This window comes from Motacilla alba, chromosome 6 (genome assembly GCF_015832195.1).
Source record: "Motacilla alba alba isolate MOTALB_02 chromosome 6, Motacilla_alba_V1.0_pri, whole genome shotgun sequence".
NCBI classification, from domain to species: Eukaryota; Metazoa; Chordata; class Aves; order Passeriformes; family Motacillidae; genus Motacilla; species Motacilla alba.
In genome coordinates this window covers 18,068,107-18,086,179 of record NC_052021.1, presented here as the reverse complement: position 1 = coordinate 18,086,179, position 18,073 = coordinate 18,068,107, and the positions used below count along the sequence as shown (strand labels likewise).

Below are 18,073 nucleotides of genomic sequence, written 5' to 3'. Positions count from 1 at the left end.
TTCTACACTCTGGCGAGTGGCTGAGCTTTTGTACTTTCAGTATCCTAATTTCTTTAGTTAGTACTGAAGCAATCATAACCTTTACAGAGACCTCATATTGGCCAAAGTAAAGGACTTTACACAACAGTAAAAATTTCTCCATTGCCATTCTTGTTCCAGACTTTCTTAATGACATTCAAAGAAATCTCATTTACATGATGTCAGGAAATTAGGTCATTGTCCTTGTGTGGAACTGAATATTTGCTGTGCAATCAAGCCTGACCACATGAGGTCTTTAGAAAATGAGCACATAAGTTTTTTCAAAATTTGAAATATCAAAACCCATTTTTGTTGACATGCTGAATGACAACGGAAGAAAACACACCAGAATTTTTTTGTTTTCAATCAGTATTCATTAAGATTCTGAGAATAATTTTTTCCTTTGCACTCGTTCCTACTCTTTTTGCTACTCTAACAGAGGGTGTCCCCTCTTAAACTTAGCTTGCATGAGAGCATGGAGTCCCACAGTCCCCCTTTGTGTTAATCTGAGAAAATGAAGTTGTTTATACAAAGCAGATCAGCAGCCTCTGACAGCCAGAGGGCAAGGATCACTTAACTATGACAGTCTGAAGTTCACATATCATATGACAATGACTTTGAATATTACTGCCTTCTAGACAGAGCAGGTGGTCACTGAAGACAGCACAGCCTCTCAGCTGAACAGAAGTCACGTGATAAGGAAAAGACTGCATGAAAAAATATTGGACACCTCAACACTGGCATCCCAGATGAATTTTCACCAAGGTAAAGAAAGATTTATAATTTAAACTCTCTAATAAGGATACAGACAGCCTTTTCTGTGTCTTTTCCAAAGTAGATGGATTGTTTAATTTCATGCTGTAGTGATTACATGTAGTGTTGGATAGGGTAGTTATTGCTGTACATATAAATTACTTCATAATGGAAAGACTCTGAGGCAAGTCAGTGAGGTTTCTTTGTTTCTTTTCCTTATTTCTACAAAGGACAGCAGTCTCAGGGCTGTGAAGCAATGATAACAAATCAGCTTGCACAGATTTGACTCTTAAAGCACTTTGCATAGAACCTGTGCATATAAAACTCCTCTACTTTCAAAACTGCTTTTGTACTTTGTATACTCCAGTGTATTTTTGAAGGTGGGGTTCTGTGAGGCTCTCCTCCTGCCATTAAGGAATAAATATTCATCTTTCCTATTTGATTATTCAAGCAAAGATTTGTGGTTTCTTTTCTTGATTTTAGTTTAATTTTCTATTTAAAAGATGTTTTATAAATTCACACATGAATTGCTGGAGTGATTTCAAGACAAGGCCAAATCCTGCTCACTATATAAATAAAACAATATATACCAGTTTTTTATTTCATTTGACTAAGATCAACATTTATTATCTCTCAGAGTAATTCTATAACTGTATCTTTTTTTCTAGTGTCTACACTGTACTATTCACTTTGACAGAGATCTCTGATTTTGAAGCAAGGGGAAAGCTGGCCCAAGCTATACAGGATTTTTTTTTTTTGGATATGCTCAGCATTAGGCATATGAGCAATACAATTCCTATTCAGCAAATCACACATATGCTCTGTGAAATCAGCTAGAATCAAACACAGACTTAAATATATCTGGAACATTTATGTTATGTATTATTGGTTATAAGAAAAGGGGATTCTTCTGGAAGCATACAGACAAACTACCCCTCAAGCCATATTAGTTCTCTTACTCAAGAACTGAGCTTGTATATTCACACTTGCAAAAGTAGGTAGAAATTCTGCTGCTGCCAAAAGGGATGGCCCCATTTTCAACCCCATATTAGCCACAAGTTCCTGCCAGTTTCCTCACACTGGTTCTAGAGATTATGTATCTGGTGTGATCTCTGTGTTTGCCTGTGATTCAGGTCACTTGACTTACATTTGCCAAAGGACTTCAATGAATTAGGGTGTCAATTATATTGAAAATGTGTGAGCTGCACTTTGCAAGACAGCATTCCATTTCTTCCTTTTTTTTTTTTTATTAAAAATTATGTTCCAGAAATTCTGTAAAAGAACAAGAGAGAATGCAAACAAAGTAAAATCAGTGTTCAAGAAAAATATGTACATCCTAATAAATTAGGATGACCCATTAATGGAATTTCTGCATCTGACTCTGGTAGTGGATTCTGTTTGGACATTGTCCACCCTGCACACAGAAAGAAGAAGTTATAGCTCAAGTTTTTGGACCTCAGAGTACAATGCATAAGAAATTTGCAAGTTATCTGCAATTTGCAACCTTTCAGTTAAACATGTAGAACAAAATTTATGTATTAGGTTTGTTTTATATGGAATAGTTGAGAACTATGAAAACAAATTTTGGTCAAAATAAGATTATGAAAGTACTAGAATGAAGTTACCAATCTTTCCTCAGTCTTTAAGGAATTGGAGTCAGGGTTAGAAGATAGAAGGATGAGGACTATATAAAAATTAGCCGATCCAAATGTTCTTTACATTAACATGCAAATACAATGACTTATAATTAAAGTATATGATTCACCACATTTCTTTTCTGTTTCCAGACAAAGGGCCCAGATTAATGAACTATAGTCAGTCAACAGAAGATTACAGACAACTCTCTGTGGATTATAGTGACTCTAATAGTATTTCTGAAAGTACATCTTTGATACTGTCTAACCGAGGACATAGGAGAGGTAAGATTGTTAAAAATATTATGTTTGTAAATTATGTATTCATCTCTTTTGTCCCCTGAAGTGTGGGACTGACCAGGTACTGGGTGATTGATACTCCTATGCAACTTGTGGTTACATGACTTGGGAGGTATATTTGTGCCAAGTTGTAGAGAAGAAAGATACTTTTATATTAGATTCTTTTTCACTTGTGTCCTACAGTAAAGCTATATATTCTCTGGTTACCATGTAGCCCCATCAGCTCTTTCTTGCTTCATGCCCCCTTTGCCAGGTAAAGCTGCTCAGCAGGTCACAAAGATTGACATTATGTTTTTAGCACATGGGTCTTGACAAAAAAGGTGGGGCTACCCCTCAAATGCATATGGTGACAATGTCAAGATGTCAGCTCCAAAATCAATTGAATCTATAAATAATACCTAAGACTGAATGTTCTATGAGGACATAATGCAGAGAGAAATTAAGCACATCCTGGGGAAAAAGCCCATCATGTCATAGCCTCTCAGCCCTAAGCCCTCAGCCCAAGGATGAGGAAAGTGAGGTTATTCCTGTTAATGCTCTCCTCCTGCAAGATGCTTTTCTGAAGCTCCAGAGTTGCAATCAATATCAGCAGCAATAAAAACCTGAGACTGCAGCTGCTCCACGAGTGACACATACGTGTGAGTCACATTCACAGTCACACATCAGGGAAGGTAAACTCAGAACAGAAGTCTCTTTTGTAAACAGTTTGAAAGATATTTTGGTCATAAACTTGACAAAGGCTCATTCCAGTGACTTTGTGCATATCTCGGTCTCCACTGAAACACTGGTAGCTGTGCATACTCAGGATTTTGTAAGACAGGATTCTAAAAATACACGAGTAAACACAGAATGTGAGAGCTTGTTTGTCCCAGACATTCTTTCATGACATAATATATTTTAAAAAAAGCATTCTTCTATGAAAAGAAATATTGCCATCTAGTAGAGCACCATCATCAAAGGAGATGAATATCTCTATCAAGACTGTACATTAGGAGCTCATTTAACATATAGTAAATCTACAGCATCAGCGTCTTTGAAGAATACACGTTAATTTAATGTCAGGTGTGTGTTGGATTTGTGATCAAAGCATGGCAGTCTGGCCACTGAGAGTAGCCAAGTTGTCCTACTATAGAAAGACTAAGGAGAATTTTATGATCTTGTCAAAATATATTTATGCAATTATATCAAAACCACAGTGCAAGCAGAGAATTTTGTGAGGTTTTCTCATTAAAAAGCATGTTGCTTCAGAACACAGGATTGAATCCTAACTTTGGTAACTAGCTTATCTCAAATCTCACATTTTGTCACTACCATCTGCAGCTTGAAAAATCCCCACATGTTTATGCTTATTTTAGCAACGGGACGGTAGATTTTCTAAGTTTCAAAATTGCATTTGGTTGGTTGGTACACCAGAATTCAGTGTCACGTTTTCGTGTTGGAATTCACAGTGAAGTCTCAGGGTGTTGTGCCTGAATGTTTTATCGAAATTATTCTACTTCCATGATAAGCTTCCATCCAGCTTATCTTACCATCTCTATCATCCTACTTACGTAATAGTTTGATATGCAATTCTTCAAAAAGATCAATGAAATGATCCAAGTGAATAAAAATTTAACCTTCTCACCCTTCCCTAAAGATTTCAAACATCTCTGCTGATACAGGAAACATTCATAGAATCACCACTTGCACAACCCTCTCTGGCTCTGCCTGTAAATTTCAACCTTCATGTGTTTGGACAAAGCAACACCTGTCCATTCTGTAGCAACAGAGATGACTGAAGGTGAAAAACAATGCAATCCTTATTTGCTAAGGACCCACAAACCATCCACTACGCCTACCATGTTTTTATGTTATAAAAACATTCACAATCTATTTAACATAGAAAGTAACCCGTGGAATAGACACAATCATTTTCATTTCATTGATTTTATGTTCTACTCTGATTAAGCCAGAGAAGTTTCCTGCCTTTTTCTGCCCATTTTATGCCTGAAAATAGAAGAACAAAAATTTGGCGTAATTTCTGAAGAGAAAAAGCTGATTCACAAATTACCCCCATAGAGATGGAAATGACAGCCATTGTACCTACACAGCTGTTTTCCAAATTACATTCACATAAAGGGTTATGAAGAGGAAGTGACAATAACTAGGGAACAGGGAATACTGCTGGTGCAGTATTCACTAACCCTATTAAATAGCCATTTATCATGTCCAAGCGAGGACACAAGAGAGGAAGTTTCCAGTCTAAATTTCTTCCCCGTTGTAATTGCCCCAACATCTGATGCTGAGTGCTGCTTCTATCGCTTGAATTTTGAAATTTCCTTTATTTATTGAAGGAAAAGTTCCAGAGACACACAGATCATGTGACACCACACTTAGTGGGTCAAGGACAGAAAGTAGCTACAAGCTCTTCATAAACAGGTAAGCTCAATTCAGATTCTACATGATGGAAGCTGTTTTATAAGAAAGTGAAGCCAGCAACTATTGTTGCAATGCCAGTATCAGAAAATGCCTGAATTGCCATCTGAGATTGTTTTGATAATAGACACTATTTATATAGAATAAATAACTTAATAAATACATAACATTGTCTTATGTAGAATAAATAAATAATGTTCGCTTAGACTTGGTTTGGTTCCAAGTGGAACAGTCCAAAAGCTCTAGTGAATGGAACTTGGGCCCTGAACAATCTATACAAAACAAATTCCAGATTTCCACATTTACACTGCACCACTGTGTCCTGCCAGATGCCACAGGCCTCCCAGAACAGCTGCCCCCACCTGTGTCTCCAGCAGGCAGGGAAGCAGCACTCTGTGACTGAAACAACTGGGAAGCTGCTCCACAGAGACTGTGAAAGGATGAATTTTATGATCTTAGAGGTCTTTTCTAACATTACTAATTATATAATTTATGAAGGGAAAAGTTTGTTGAAAAGGTATGAAGAGTCATCACTTCCCATTTCAAGGCATTCTGTCAGAGTCCTTATTTATCCATATTCAGATTTTGGATGTGGTCTTGCCTTGCTGTCACATTAAATTGCTGTCACACCTTATGTGTTCTGGAGTGGTTATGTCAGACCATGTATGTAATGTATAATTTTCATTTGCATTTCTACCTCGGTGCTTATACTGATTTTTCTCACTTGTGTCAGTCATATCCAGCCCTGCACCACCACTGTGCTGCAGAGTTACAGGTAACGCAGGGTCACAAGCAGTAAAGACCTCTGCTCTGTCATGAGGATTAGCCTCGTTTCAGCCATGGCAGGGACAGCAGCCCTATAGACATTGGCAAAGAAAACTGAGGATTGTGCAGCTGATACTACCTCCTTTTCAAAAGCCATGGAAACACCACTGCTGCCAAACAAGAGTTTTCTAGACTGGGTGTTAGCACAGTGCAGCTGTAATCATGGCTGTTTCCAAACGAAGAAGAGATGTAAGTACTGTCAGCCTCTAGGCACCACAAAGACCAGAATCCCATAGTTAAGCACCATGTAATCCCTACAGACATCCCATTTAAATTGGGTTCTTGACCCAGTTAAACAGGAGTTTCTTCTTTTAACCATGACACGAGTAATTCAGGCCCACAGGAAATGCTCAATTTAGATCAATTCCCAATTAAATGTGTCCCAAGTAAACAGTTTGAACTTCCTGATAAATCAGCCATGATAATCTGGGCAGTAGGAGATATCCCAGTACACCTATAAAGCTGCAACAAGAGAGATCTACAAACAGATTGCAGGATAGTGGCTGCTTTTGTCAAGAAAGAAGTCTCTGTCTACTTGTCTAACTACACACATACACATTTATCCATGTGTTCACCAACATCTATATATGCATCATATATCTAGCAGTTATATGAGTAATGGAGGATTTATTTACTAATTCACAGTAATTGCCATTCCTTTGACTAAAAACCCAGATATAATCTTAATATGCTTGATCCAAAATCATGCTACCAAGAATAAGTTCTCCTCCTCTGCTGAAGGATGAACTCTGTTCTCCAAATTTCCAGCAAGCCGCTTCCCATAGAACTTCAAGGACTGTAAACCCCACTCCTGGTTGTAAGCATCTGCAACTGAATTTCCACCACAGTCACCATTCTATTACAAGTACCATGACAGCAGTGGAGTTGAAATTACTTTGGAAATCACCAGTTTCCCATGTAGGAGTACAACAAACACAAAAATAAGTGATGGGCTTACTATCTATAAAGCTTACTAATATCATCATGCTCATTCTGTAGGCAGACCAGTCAACATAATTTACATCTCACAAAGTGAAGTTTGTAAGCAAGGCTCTGGTCTATATCTAAAGAAGGCACAACTGTCAAATCTGGCATCTCTCACCTAACAGGAATAATATCAGGAAATGCTTTCCACAGGAAAAGAAAACCTTCTTAATAAAGAATTTTGGATTTTGAGCTAATAATATTTTTCTTATTACACAATAATAATAAAGGTCACTTCAGGTAATTTTGAGGCACATTTCTTAAGTAAATGCTGATCTTTATGAGGTTGCATTGATAGAAACAAAAATAGCTAGATATCTTTATAGACAGAGGAATGTAAATTAAAATAGGGAGAGAAGAGAAGAGAAGAGAAGAGAAGAGAAGAGAAGAGAAGAGGAGAGGAGAGGAGAGGAGAGGAGAGGAGAGGAGAGGAGAGGAGAGGAGAGGAGAGGAGAGGAGAGGAGAGGAGAGGAGAGGAGAGGAGAGGAGAGGAGAGGAGAGGAGAGGAGAGGAGAGGAGAGGAGAGGAGAGGAGAGGAGAGGAGAGGAGAGGAGAGGAGAGGAGAGGAGAGGAGAGGAGAGAGAAGATGACTCATAATAATCATCTAGTCCAACTGACTGACCACTTCAGGGCTGACCAAAACTTAAAGCATGTTATTAAAGACATCTCCAAATGCCTCTTAGAAACTGATAAACTTGGACCAGTGACCATCTTTCTAGGAAGTCTGTTCTAGTGTTCAGCTCCCTCTGAAGTAAAGAAATGATTCTTAACATCATCTCTGAACCCCACCTACTGTAGCTTTGAGCCACTCTCACATTCCCTGTTATTGGATACTAGGCAGAAGAGATGAGAAACTGCTCCAGTTAATTCATTAAAAATTTTTAGAAATTCCTTGAATAGTTTCCTGATGTAAATCTGCAATGTGCAGAAGAAAAGGATGAAACTTTGGGATAAGGGAAAAGCTTCCATCTGTCTTTGGCATTTGTTGAAAAATCTAATTAACAAAAATCCACCTCAATGAAACCCCTCAATCTGAACCACATAATCATTATTTGTTCATTGAGTATGTCGTATATTTGAAGTTTATTCTAAGGATACATATGTGCTTACATGGAAAACACCATTACTTTCTAAATTAAAACTATAGTACAAAGACAGCTTTCTGATCCGAGATTTCAGACACCTTTTTCTTAATTAAATTGAAAATTTCCCTCAGTTCCCTACGATATTAATTTATCCTGATGAATTAGTATTCAAATAATTTAGTTCCCATTCCTGGAAAATTCTGAATAATGTCACAACAAATGCTAAGGCTTTCTGAAGCTTTTTTCTTGAGAAAATAATAAATGAGGAATTTGCTTCATCCTGTAGAATTCCCAGAAGGGAATGGGGCTATACTCTTTGCCTGTTGGCTTCACCAAAGTTAAACCAGCTGGATCGGGCTCACCAAATGCAGAAAAGAAACAAACCTGGCTCTATTGAATCGAAGCAGAGTTTAGATTTATTTATAAAGAGCACCAGTAATATTACTCCTGTTAAATTATTTGATTTTTTCTGTAAAGAAACATTAGGGAGCTTATAGCAGACATTGCCCTGGACTTCATAGTATTCCAGTAGTTACTGTACCTTAAACTCTCTGTCCCCAGGTTGCTGTTGTGTTGATTGCATGTTTTGTATTTTCCTCACTATGATATTTCCTTTGGAGGTCGGTGAGTGCTGTAGAAGAAATCCCTGGTGGAACTCAGAAGAACAGCCGACAGAACCTGCTAAGCTTGGGCTCCACCTTCTCTGTGTCCACAAAGGACTACTCAGCAGCTGCTGCATCACAGAAATGTTTGTTCCACAGGAAGGAAAAGGTGAATGATGAAAAACATATAAGCTGATTTCAAAATGTAAATATCACTAAAGAGAAGCCTCTCATCTAATTTTCGTTTGACAGTGATGTGCATATTAGCTACTGACTCATCTTATTAGATGAGTATTCTAAATTGACAGACTCCAAATGAGGCATAATCCAGTTGTGCTGTCAGAACGGAAGGCAGTGAAAGCAATTGTCCATAAGGACTATGCAAAAGCTCATAATTGAACCCTCTCTGACCTGCATATGTGATTTCTGCCATCATCAGACACCATATGGACTCTTTTCACCTACCACTTTGACAGCAGCTTCAGAACAGCAAAAAATTTTACAGAGACATTTTACCCAAACGTCTGCCAGCCAATGATGCTCAAAGGACTTAAGTTTTTTTTTACAGTGCATGTCTGCACAGAAAGCGTAGACTGGCAGTGAATGTGCCCAGACAGTAGTTCTTCTAATTGACTATTTCTACTTGCTAAGTTGTGGTAGGACTCTGTTAAATGGAAAGAATAATGTTTCTTTAAAAGATATGTTGTTTTGCAATCTTTTCTGGGTTGCAAAAATTCAGAAATAACTGAATCACAGAAAGCTCCACCATGATCCTTCATATAAAGTTTTCTGTGGTGGAACAAGAGGGGACAGATTTCAGGCTGATGAGCCCTTTCATCTCCTCCCAGTTCAGAACCTCAACAGTGACCAGTGACAAATATTTGGTCAAGAGCTTCACTTAGATACTTTGGAAAATTATCTTTTCTCATATAAATTTTGTTTTAAATTTTCTTATAATGGTTTTTGTGGGGATAATAGCGGCCTTTCACAGGAGTTCAGCAACTGTTACAACACAGTGTTAGTCCCTCTTTATTGCGATATAAAACTGCATTGTCTGTTGGTAGGACCACACTATTATTAAAGTTGGTTTCTTTTTAAGTATCTAAATGGGTCAAGTTACTAAGTCGTGGTGAACAGCTGGAAGGATTCACATCTTATTACTTGAAGACATTTAATTATTTGTGTCTGCTTAAGGGATCTAAAAGCATAGATGTATCTGATGAAAACCCAATATATAAAATTAGTTGAGATGGATACTCAGCAAGAAAAAAAGACCTTAAAACTGTTGAAGTTATTTGAAATTAAAACAAAAGAATACAATGTCTTCTAATAAGAACCATCAGTCAGCCTTTATTATGGGGAAGAAAGCAGCTCTGCATTTCAGTCTAGCTCCTAGGGAAGCTGGGCTTATTCAATCACAGCAGTGTGTATGTACATGTTTACATATCTGTGACTGTCCTCAGAGAATTTGGGAATCAAATGAGAAAAGGTCTCAGAATAAATAAGTTTCTATAAGTGCCATGAAAATAGTTGCCTTGCAAAGGAAATGGATCTTGATTAAGTGCCTTTACAGAAGAAAAGGCTTCAGCATGAGCTTACCTCTACTTAGACCCTGGGAGTCTACACAGGAGAGACCCCAAATAGAGAGAAGTCATCAGTCAGCATTTGCACCTTATTAGACACTGAAGTCAATTAGGTCCAACGTACAGATCAATAGAAATGGGTTTCATTGATACTTGTGTTTGAGATCTTCATTCCATTAAGAAGACTTACTAAATTTCTAAATTGCCTCCTTGCAGTTTTCAGGTCCAGAATTTGTTATTTTGTCCAGTGAACCACCAGTGACCTTACAGCTGCCTGGATCAATTGTGGTAAGAATGAACATTAAGAATCTAGAACTAATCCAGTGACATTTTAGTCAGGGTTCTTTGTAAGTAGCACCTGAGTCTCAAGCCAGTATTCTCTCCATGTCCTCCTCTCAAAACAAGTTAGGGTTCCTGCACAGGTACTGAGACTTGAAAGGATGTACTTTAATTCTTAGTGCTATTTAGTTATTTCTGTTGGTGCAAAAAAAGCTTAATTTATCCTTCTCAGCTTAGAATGCTCACTTTAGCCCTAGACCTTTGAGACAAAGACTGTACAGCAAATCTGCAATATGACATCTAGTTCCAATGTATGGGACTTCTCCAGCTTGCAGGCACATACTTTACTTTTCATTACTATAAGGTAGAAGGTTGACAGAGACAGCAGTAAAAATGAGAGCAAGGCAAATTTGGAATTAGCCCCAAATCTAGAATAACCCTGGCGACTGGAGAATTTGAGTATGCTCGGCTGTTTCATTGTGATTCTTTGTGTTTTAAGAAAATCAGAAATGTTTGTGATATTAATTTATGAGAAGGGAGGCAGAGAATAGCATGGTGTTGTGACCAATTTCATCTGGTTGTATAGAGACAGGCCACTTGTGGGCCCCAGTAAATAAAATACTGTGGAACTTGCTTTGCTTGTACTTGGCACTCATTCTTCATTCTTTCTTGCATGTTCTTAGACTAAAAAAGGGAAATCCTATTTGTCCCAAAGGGATCTCAATGTGATTCTACTCAATGGGCAGTGCCTTGAGGTGCAATGTGACATCAAGACCAAGGCAAGAGATGTTTTCAACACTGTGGTGGCATATGCAAACTTGGTGGAACATTTCTACTTTGGCTTGGCTTACCTGAAAGGTAATTAGACAGTTAAGTACAGAGACAGCTCTGTCCCTCAGTGCCTCTGTAATCACTTTATCAATTAATTCCAGTAAGAATTCATCAAATAATCATTCAAGAATTCATCAAAGAATCATTCATCAAGAATTCGTTCAAAGATCCTTTAAGATCCTTAGGTAGAAGCAGATACAAAGCATGTGCAAAAGTAAGGTATGTTGGTTTAAACAGCACTGCACTGATGTAAAGCATGTCTGCCCTAGGACTGTGCATCAGCACAGCCATACAACATTTACTGGCTGATATTCCCAGGCAGAAAAGGCTGTGTCCCAGACTTGCACTCAAATAATACTGAGCCATGCAGCTCCAGCAGAAATTCCAGGAAGCACTGCACTGGGAAGGCTGCCTGTGTTTATTCCTAGATATAAGTGAGAGTACAGGTTCAGCTGTGTCACCTACCAGACCCACATCTCCCTACTCCCCTTCTGATGGCAGGCACAGCTGAGACACTGGGAAAGAGCACACCTTGTGTGTAGGGCATGAGGATTAAAAAGGGGTGCAGAACCTGAGTGGTGAGAAGAATGCAAACCCCATGAATCCTTGAGTGATTTCTCAGATACCATACTAATCCAGCATCTAACATTTATAATCCAAAATTACATACTGTCCTATGTTCCACATCACAGGAGCAATAAGTTAAATCGTGACACAGAGAAGTAAATCTCAGCTGACATCCCCAATCCATTTTATTTTTTTATTGCTAGTGATGCACTCTATGAAGACAGCAGAATTAAGCTGCTGAAGTATATCCAGGTTTATCACAGAACCCAAAATTCTCATTTCAGGTAAAGAATTCTTCTTTTTGGATGAGGAGACCAAACTCTACAAAGTGGCCCCAGATGGCTGGAATGACCAACCTAAGAAGAAAATGTCCATCATTAATTTCACTCTCTTTCTAAGGATAAAATTCTTTGTCAACCACTTTAATGTTATTCAGTAAGTGCAAAATTCTGCTGACTGAAGGAAAACCAGTAGCATTTAGGGATACCATTCAAAGCTCCTCCTGAGTTTCTAAATCCTTTTCTGTTGCAGGCATGGCTTGACAAGGCATCAGTTTTACCTGCAGCTTCGTAAAGATATTTTGGAGGAGCGATTATATTGCAGTGATGAGACTGCCCTGAAACTCGGCGCCTTGGCTTTACAGGCAGAGCTTGGCAATTATGCTTCTGAGGTGTGCAGAAATAATACAGTATTTCTCAGAGGTCTCTCTCTACAACTTTTGCAGCTTTTGTTTGTCACATAGAGTTTAAGGAAGAAATGCGAATAGCAGAGAACCTCAGTTAAGTCCTCCAGATAAGTCCTTCAGACTCAATTATAAAAATTATTAAAATATTCCTGATTATGGAGTAGTAATGAGCCAGGTGAATTTTACCAGGAAATATGGCAGAATGATTAGTGTCTGGGTCCTTCATAATTGATAATATATCCTAGAAACTCCAGAAAATCTGTAGAAGGTTTCCAACACAGGCCCAGCTTGGATGTGCAGAGGGGCTTAAAGAGATTAGTAAATAGGGAAGAGAAAAGCAAAGGAACACTTCAGAATTCACAGCTATCTTATGTGTAGGCTCAGATCCACAAGCTGCAAAGACAGGGAGGTCTCTCTATATCTGAACTAGCTGTCCTAGTTTTCAAATGTAAAGAAAACACCCATTTATGTTGGCTTCCATCTCTTCCGCTATGTAAATCAGGGTAGCTCTGTTAATTGAACTCTGAGTAGTCTCATCCATGTGGTCAGATCTACCATGGCAATGGGTCCCCCACTGTAGGTTGTCCTGATGCAGCCGTAGCTGCCAGCTCTAAGAGCAGGACACACCTGCAGGCCCAGCTCCTTCCTCCCCTCTGCCCAAAGAAGTGGAGTGTGCTTTGAGCAGCTGCCTGAACACAGGGGCCAGAGGCAATGTGGCTGTCAGGACACAATGTGCTGTCCCCACTTTCCTTTGGGAAATGGCAGCAGGGTGACTTCTGCAAATGGGTCACCCTGGAAATGAAATGCAACGAACAAGAAAAGTAGAGAAAGAACAAAAGACTCCTGTCTCTCTGGTTTTTTTTCAATTTGTCCCCCCACAGATGCATGGAAAGAGCTATTTTCGTGTTGAAGACTACGTTCCAGCCAGTCGAATAGAGAAAATGACCCTGGCATATGTACAGCGAGAGCTTGCTAAATTACATCGGATGAATCGCTCCCTGTTTGAGGATGAAGCTGAACTAGAGTTTTTAAAGGTAACTTGCCATACCCCAAACACTATTTATTAATTTTGAGATAGAGAGTCCCTCTCTATTTACTGTTGTCTTTTTTTTTTTTCTTGCCTGATACAGTGGATTTTAGATATGGTGAAAAAATTTGAACAGTCAACAAAAACCTCAGAATTTCATTCTGCTGTAGATACCGTCACTTATCACTGAGAGTTTTCATAGCATGTTTCAGTGTATTTGCAGCATTCTAAGGTTTGATGTAATTTTTTGGCAGGTTACCAACATGTCTGGGCTCCAGAAGATTACAAAACACGAGAATAAGCACTTTTTTGACTTCTGAAATTACAGCAGCTGTTCAGCCACTTCCTAAACATGTAGCAATTGTTTGTTTAAAAGTATCTGTGAGCCCTGGAAGTGAGGAAGGAGTTATCTGGAGTATTTTCTCACTTGACTATTTCTCTAGGGTTCTAAAGAGTCACAATGATGTGGGATTTAACTTTTTTCCTGCTATCTTCTCTTTCTCCCCAAACCTCTCTGCTTTCCATCAAATGAAAAATATCAGGGATCAGATAATGGATAAATACCAGTAGTCATTTTGCTGCAGTGCCACATGCTGGTATTTATAGCATCATTTTAGTTCAGTTGCTATTTAATTATATTAGTTCCTCATCTAACACTGTCAGTGCAATTGAAGAAAGAGATTGAAGCTTAGCCTTAATGACAGTCCCATCATGTGTGGCAAATCCAATGAAGAAAAAGCAGCTTTGTTAATATCTGTTTCAATGAATAAGTCTGTAGAAGGAGCCAACTCATCATACAAAGTGAGAAAGACAGACCCCATGGCAAGAACATGTAAATTCCAAATATGAAAGGGATTAAAAATTAAAACCCAGACTCAGCTAGTGATTATAGATGCCCCAGTTTTCAGGACCTGAACATTTGTACTGTGGTTACTTTCTGAAAAAACAGATCTTCTTAAAGTGTTTTATTTTGGTCACTGAAAATCTCTGTTCACAATTGAAAAGTCATTTGAGGATTTTACATTAGCTTCCCAGAAAGAAAATATGAGGTTTTAGGATAAACTCACATTGGTCTGCAGATCAGACAGTAAATCCTAGTCATAGTCCAGAGTTCTCTAATGTGTCTGAGTCACATTTTAACACTTTTGTGACAGGAGGTAGAAGAACAAGCATGAACACCCAGAACCTCTGGGTGAGTTTCTCAGAATGTCCCCTGCATGGTTAGATGGCAGGGGCAGACACCGGCTCCTCAGACATTCAAAAGCTTTTTCTCCTCCATCTACCTTTCTTCCCATGAATCTTTTTGAATAAGGCATAGTAAAAGCACTTTTTCTCTACAAGGTGACTCAGCAGCTTCCGGAATATGGAGTGTTATTCTATCGTGTGTCCCAAGAGAAGAAAGGGACAGAAGGGGACATCATCCTGGGAATCTGTGCCAAAGGCATCATTGTCTATGAAAACAAAAATCACACAAGAATTGCCAGTTTAAGATTCCAGTGGCGTGAAACAGAGAGAATTTCAGCTCACGTGAGTTGGAACTAACTGAATCTCTTCTCTTCTCTACAGCTTTACTGCCTTTCTCCCTGTTGCTTTGATAAATTAATTGCATTCAGAGCAAGAATTAGATTCACTCTATATGGGCAAGTCCTTTCTGAAAAGAGTTTAAAATCAAAGCTGGATCTGGATGTGCATATGAACGTACTGAGTCCTTTGTGAAGTTTAGTTCTGCAGTATTTATGCCAAGGCCAAAGACAAATTACCATAAAACTGAATAATCTGGTGCTGACTACTACAGAGACTATGCCAAATCTCTCCATAGCATATTCCATATTCATTCCTCTCTTGTCTTTACTGCTCTTTTCTTCTGTTTTTCTGCCTACATCAGGTCATGGGATGAAGTCTTCCACTTTCCAGATCTCATTATTCCCACCCTCATCTCTTAGTATATTGAAGTCTGCTAACAAACTAGAATTGGTGACAAGATTGTGACCCATTTCTAAATGGGGTTTTGACATTAGAGGTATATCAATGTACTCTTGTACAGTTTAAGTGTCAAACTTGATCACACATTTCCCAGCTTGTTTGCTCTCCAAAAATGGTCCTCCTCCCCCTGGAAGATATGTTCCTTTGTTTAATAATTTTAACATCTGTGGGGCCAAATTTTGCAGTTTTAGCAACCTGCTATCACTGCATTCAATGTCCTAAGGTTCTTGACTTTCAACAGCAAGAGTTATGATCCCAATGACAGGCACCTGGCTTACAAGTGCTGAATTTACAACAGGCATTTACTGCACACAAAAGGGATGCAGTCAGGCATAAATACAACTGAACAAACCAACAACATTATGTAAATGAACTGTCAGTGCCTCGGCGTAATGACTGATATATAAAACAACCTGTGCTTTTTTTTTTCTTCTTCAGAGAAAAAAATTCATGATTGAAAGCAGCTTCAGTGGTAAGAAACACACCTTCATTACTGATACAGCAAAGACATGTAAATACCTACTGGACCTCTGTTCTGCCCAGCACAAATTCAATGCACAGATGAATTCCAGGCAACTTCGTCAAACTTCATCAGGTGAGGCATAAATGCACTTTTGTTACTGGGATCACAGGACATGGTTATGTTTTAGGTGAGGTACATTCACCAAATCTGAGAATTAGAACCTGCCACCTCAGTTTCACTCTGCTTCAGTTAGAAAACAATGTCTCCTACTACACTGAAAGTTTGAAGAGTCTAATTTTTCTGATTATGTCTAATTTGGCACATGCATATGAGTAGGCATGTGCAGGGGTGAAGAGGGATTCTCTGATGATAACAGCTATGTAGCTAAACTCATATTTAAAGAAGAAATAAGCATGATTTCACTTCCCTTCAGGAGAATTCTACTGCTAGAATTCTGCAGAAGTATATCAGACCTACCCCAAATGCAACCTGAAAAATGTTCTACAGAAATAAAAACTATAATAATGCCCAGACATGCTGGAGCTGCACTTAGTTATTTTGTATAAAACAGGGATGCTACCCAGTGGTTCAGTCCCAGGACAAAACCACCAAATCCCTAAAGGCACATGAGTCACACCCACTTAACTATACAGCTGCTAGCAGCTCTTCTCTTAGATTTTGCCATGTCTGTGGAAGATATGACCAGTACCTCCTCAAGCTTCAGATTTCCCATAGTTTCTAACAAGATTCTGCTCCATCCAGGGCAGATACATATCACATCTCACCCACACTTCTCAGCATGTTCTGAAAAGATGGGTGGCGATTATTATGGGAAAACTGAGGCACATAGGAAATAAGAGCCTAAGCTGACAATTGTCATCACTCTTGACTTCAGTGGAGCAACATGAATTTTCACCAACTCATCCATGGCCTTGAGCAGAACCATGATCATTTACAACCCCTGAGTGTTTGACCTGGTGAGTCACTGCAGGAGAATCAAGTGTCCTGCCTTATCTGCTGGGATGCTCCTTTCTGTAGTAAAACCATAAAAGTGTTGCCAACAAATACTACCATGGCATGTAACAGGATGATTGATATATTGCCTCCTTACCACTAAAATTATTTAATGAAAGGTGAAATTTTTGCACAAAATTGTTACCATGGAAAAAGGCCCTAGGATGGCATTTAGTTTCAAGGAATCTTGAACCTACATGTTTGCTGTTTGACATCTCTAGCTTCTAACATAATTTAGTGGAACTGTGCTTTATTGCATTCAAATGAGTGCTAATAGTGCATCTTACAGTTTCCTGTGTCACATTTGCTTGTGGTAATTTATCTTTAAAAAAATATTGCATCCCATATAGAACAGAATAAAATTATTGAGAACTAAGAAAATTATAATCCAAGTGCTGATTACAAGCTGATCCAAATTACTGAAACAAGCCAGACTTACACAGGCCACGTGACCACAGGTTCTGGGGTTCAGTGTGTGCTTGCTGTCCCAGAAGAAAAACTTAGTAAGGCGGTGACAGACAGGAGTTCAAAATTCTGCCTTTGCCACCACAGTGACACTGTAAGAGATTATGAGGGTCTTTCTGCATGCTTCTGCTTCTGATGCACTGTTCAGATGTATAAGTCACCATCACTTCAAAGCTTGAAGCAACTTCAGAATCACTGTGGCAACTCCCAGGCTGCGCTAATTCTCTGGACAGTTAAGCCTTCTGATGCCTTAAGAAACGCCTCTGATCAAAGTCACCGAGGAAAGAGGGAACCTAGATTTAATGCTGCAGAGCACTGTTCTAGAGAGTTGTATTCAGGCTACCATTTGTTAGGAAAACACACGGGAGTTTAGCTGTCATGTACAAGCAGAATTTAAGCTCATGTTTATGCTAGTCTGTATCAAGCTGAGTTTTTGTTTTACTTTCCAGTGTGTCTCCAATTGCCTGCTGTCTGTCCATCCTCCAAGTCCCCTCTCAAGCCCATCCATTGAGAACCTAAATAAATTAATATCGCCTTCAGCACCACCTTGTTTCAGAAAA

At 38.8% G+C, this 18,073-nt stretch overlaps 1 protein-coding gene across 1 annotated transcript in view; it reads left to right on the top strand.

Annotated features, from left to right (window-relative positions):
• FRMPD2 (FERM and PDZ domain containing 2) overlaps nucleotides 1–18,073 on the top strand; it is a 70,237-nt gene that overhangs the window by 15,049 nt on the left and 37,115 nt on the right. The window contains exons 6-16 of the mRNA XM_038141254.1: nucleotides 657–783; nucleotides 2,559–2,690; nucleotides 5,039–5,123; nucleotides 8,635–8,785; nucleotides 10,416–10,487; nucleotides 11,162–11,336; nucleotides 12,161–12,311; nucleotides 12,408–12,546; nucleotides 13,443–13,595; nucleotides 14,930–15,115; nucleotides 16,010–16,166. Of these exons, the coding sequence (XP_037997182.1) occupies nucleotides 657–783; nucleotides 2,559–2,690; nucleotides 5,039–5,123; nucleotides 8,635–8,785; nucleotides 10,416–10,487; nucleotides 11,162–11,336; nucleotides 12,161–12,311; nucleotides 12,408–12,546; nucleotides 13,443–13,595; nucleotides 14,930–15,115; nucleotides 16,010–16,166 (1,528 nt within the window). The remainder of the gene's footprint in view (nucleotides 1–656; nucleotides 784–2,558; nucleotides 2,691–5,038; nucleotides 5,124–8,634; nucleotides 8,786–10,415; nucleotides 10,488–11,161; nucleotides 11,337–12,160; nucleotides 12,312–12,407; nucleotides 12,547–13,442; nucleotides 13,596–14,929; nucleotides 15,116–16,009; nucleotides 16,167–18,073) is intronic.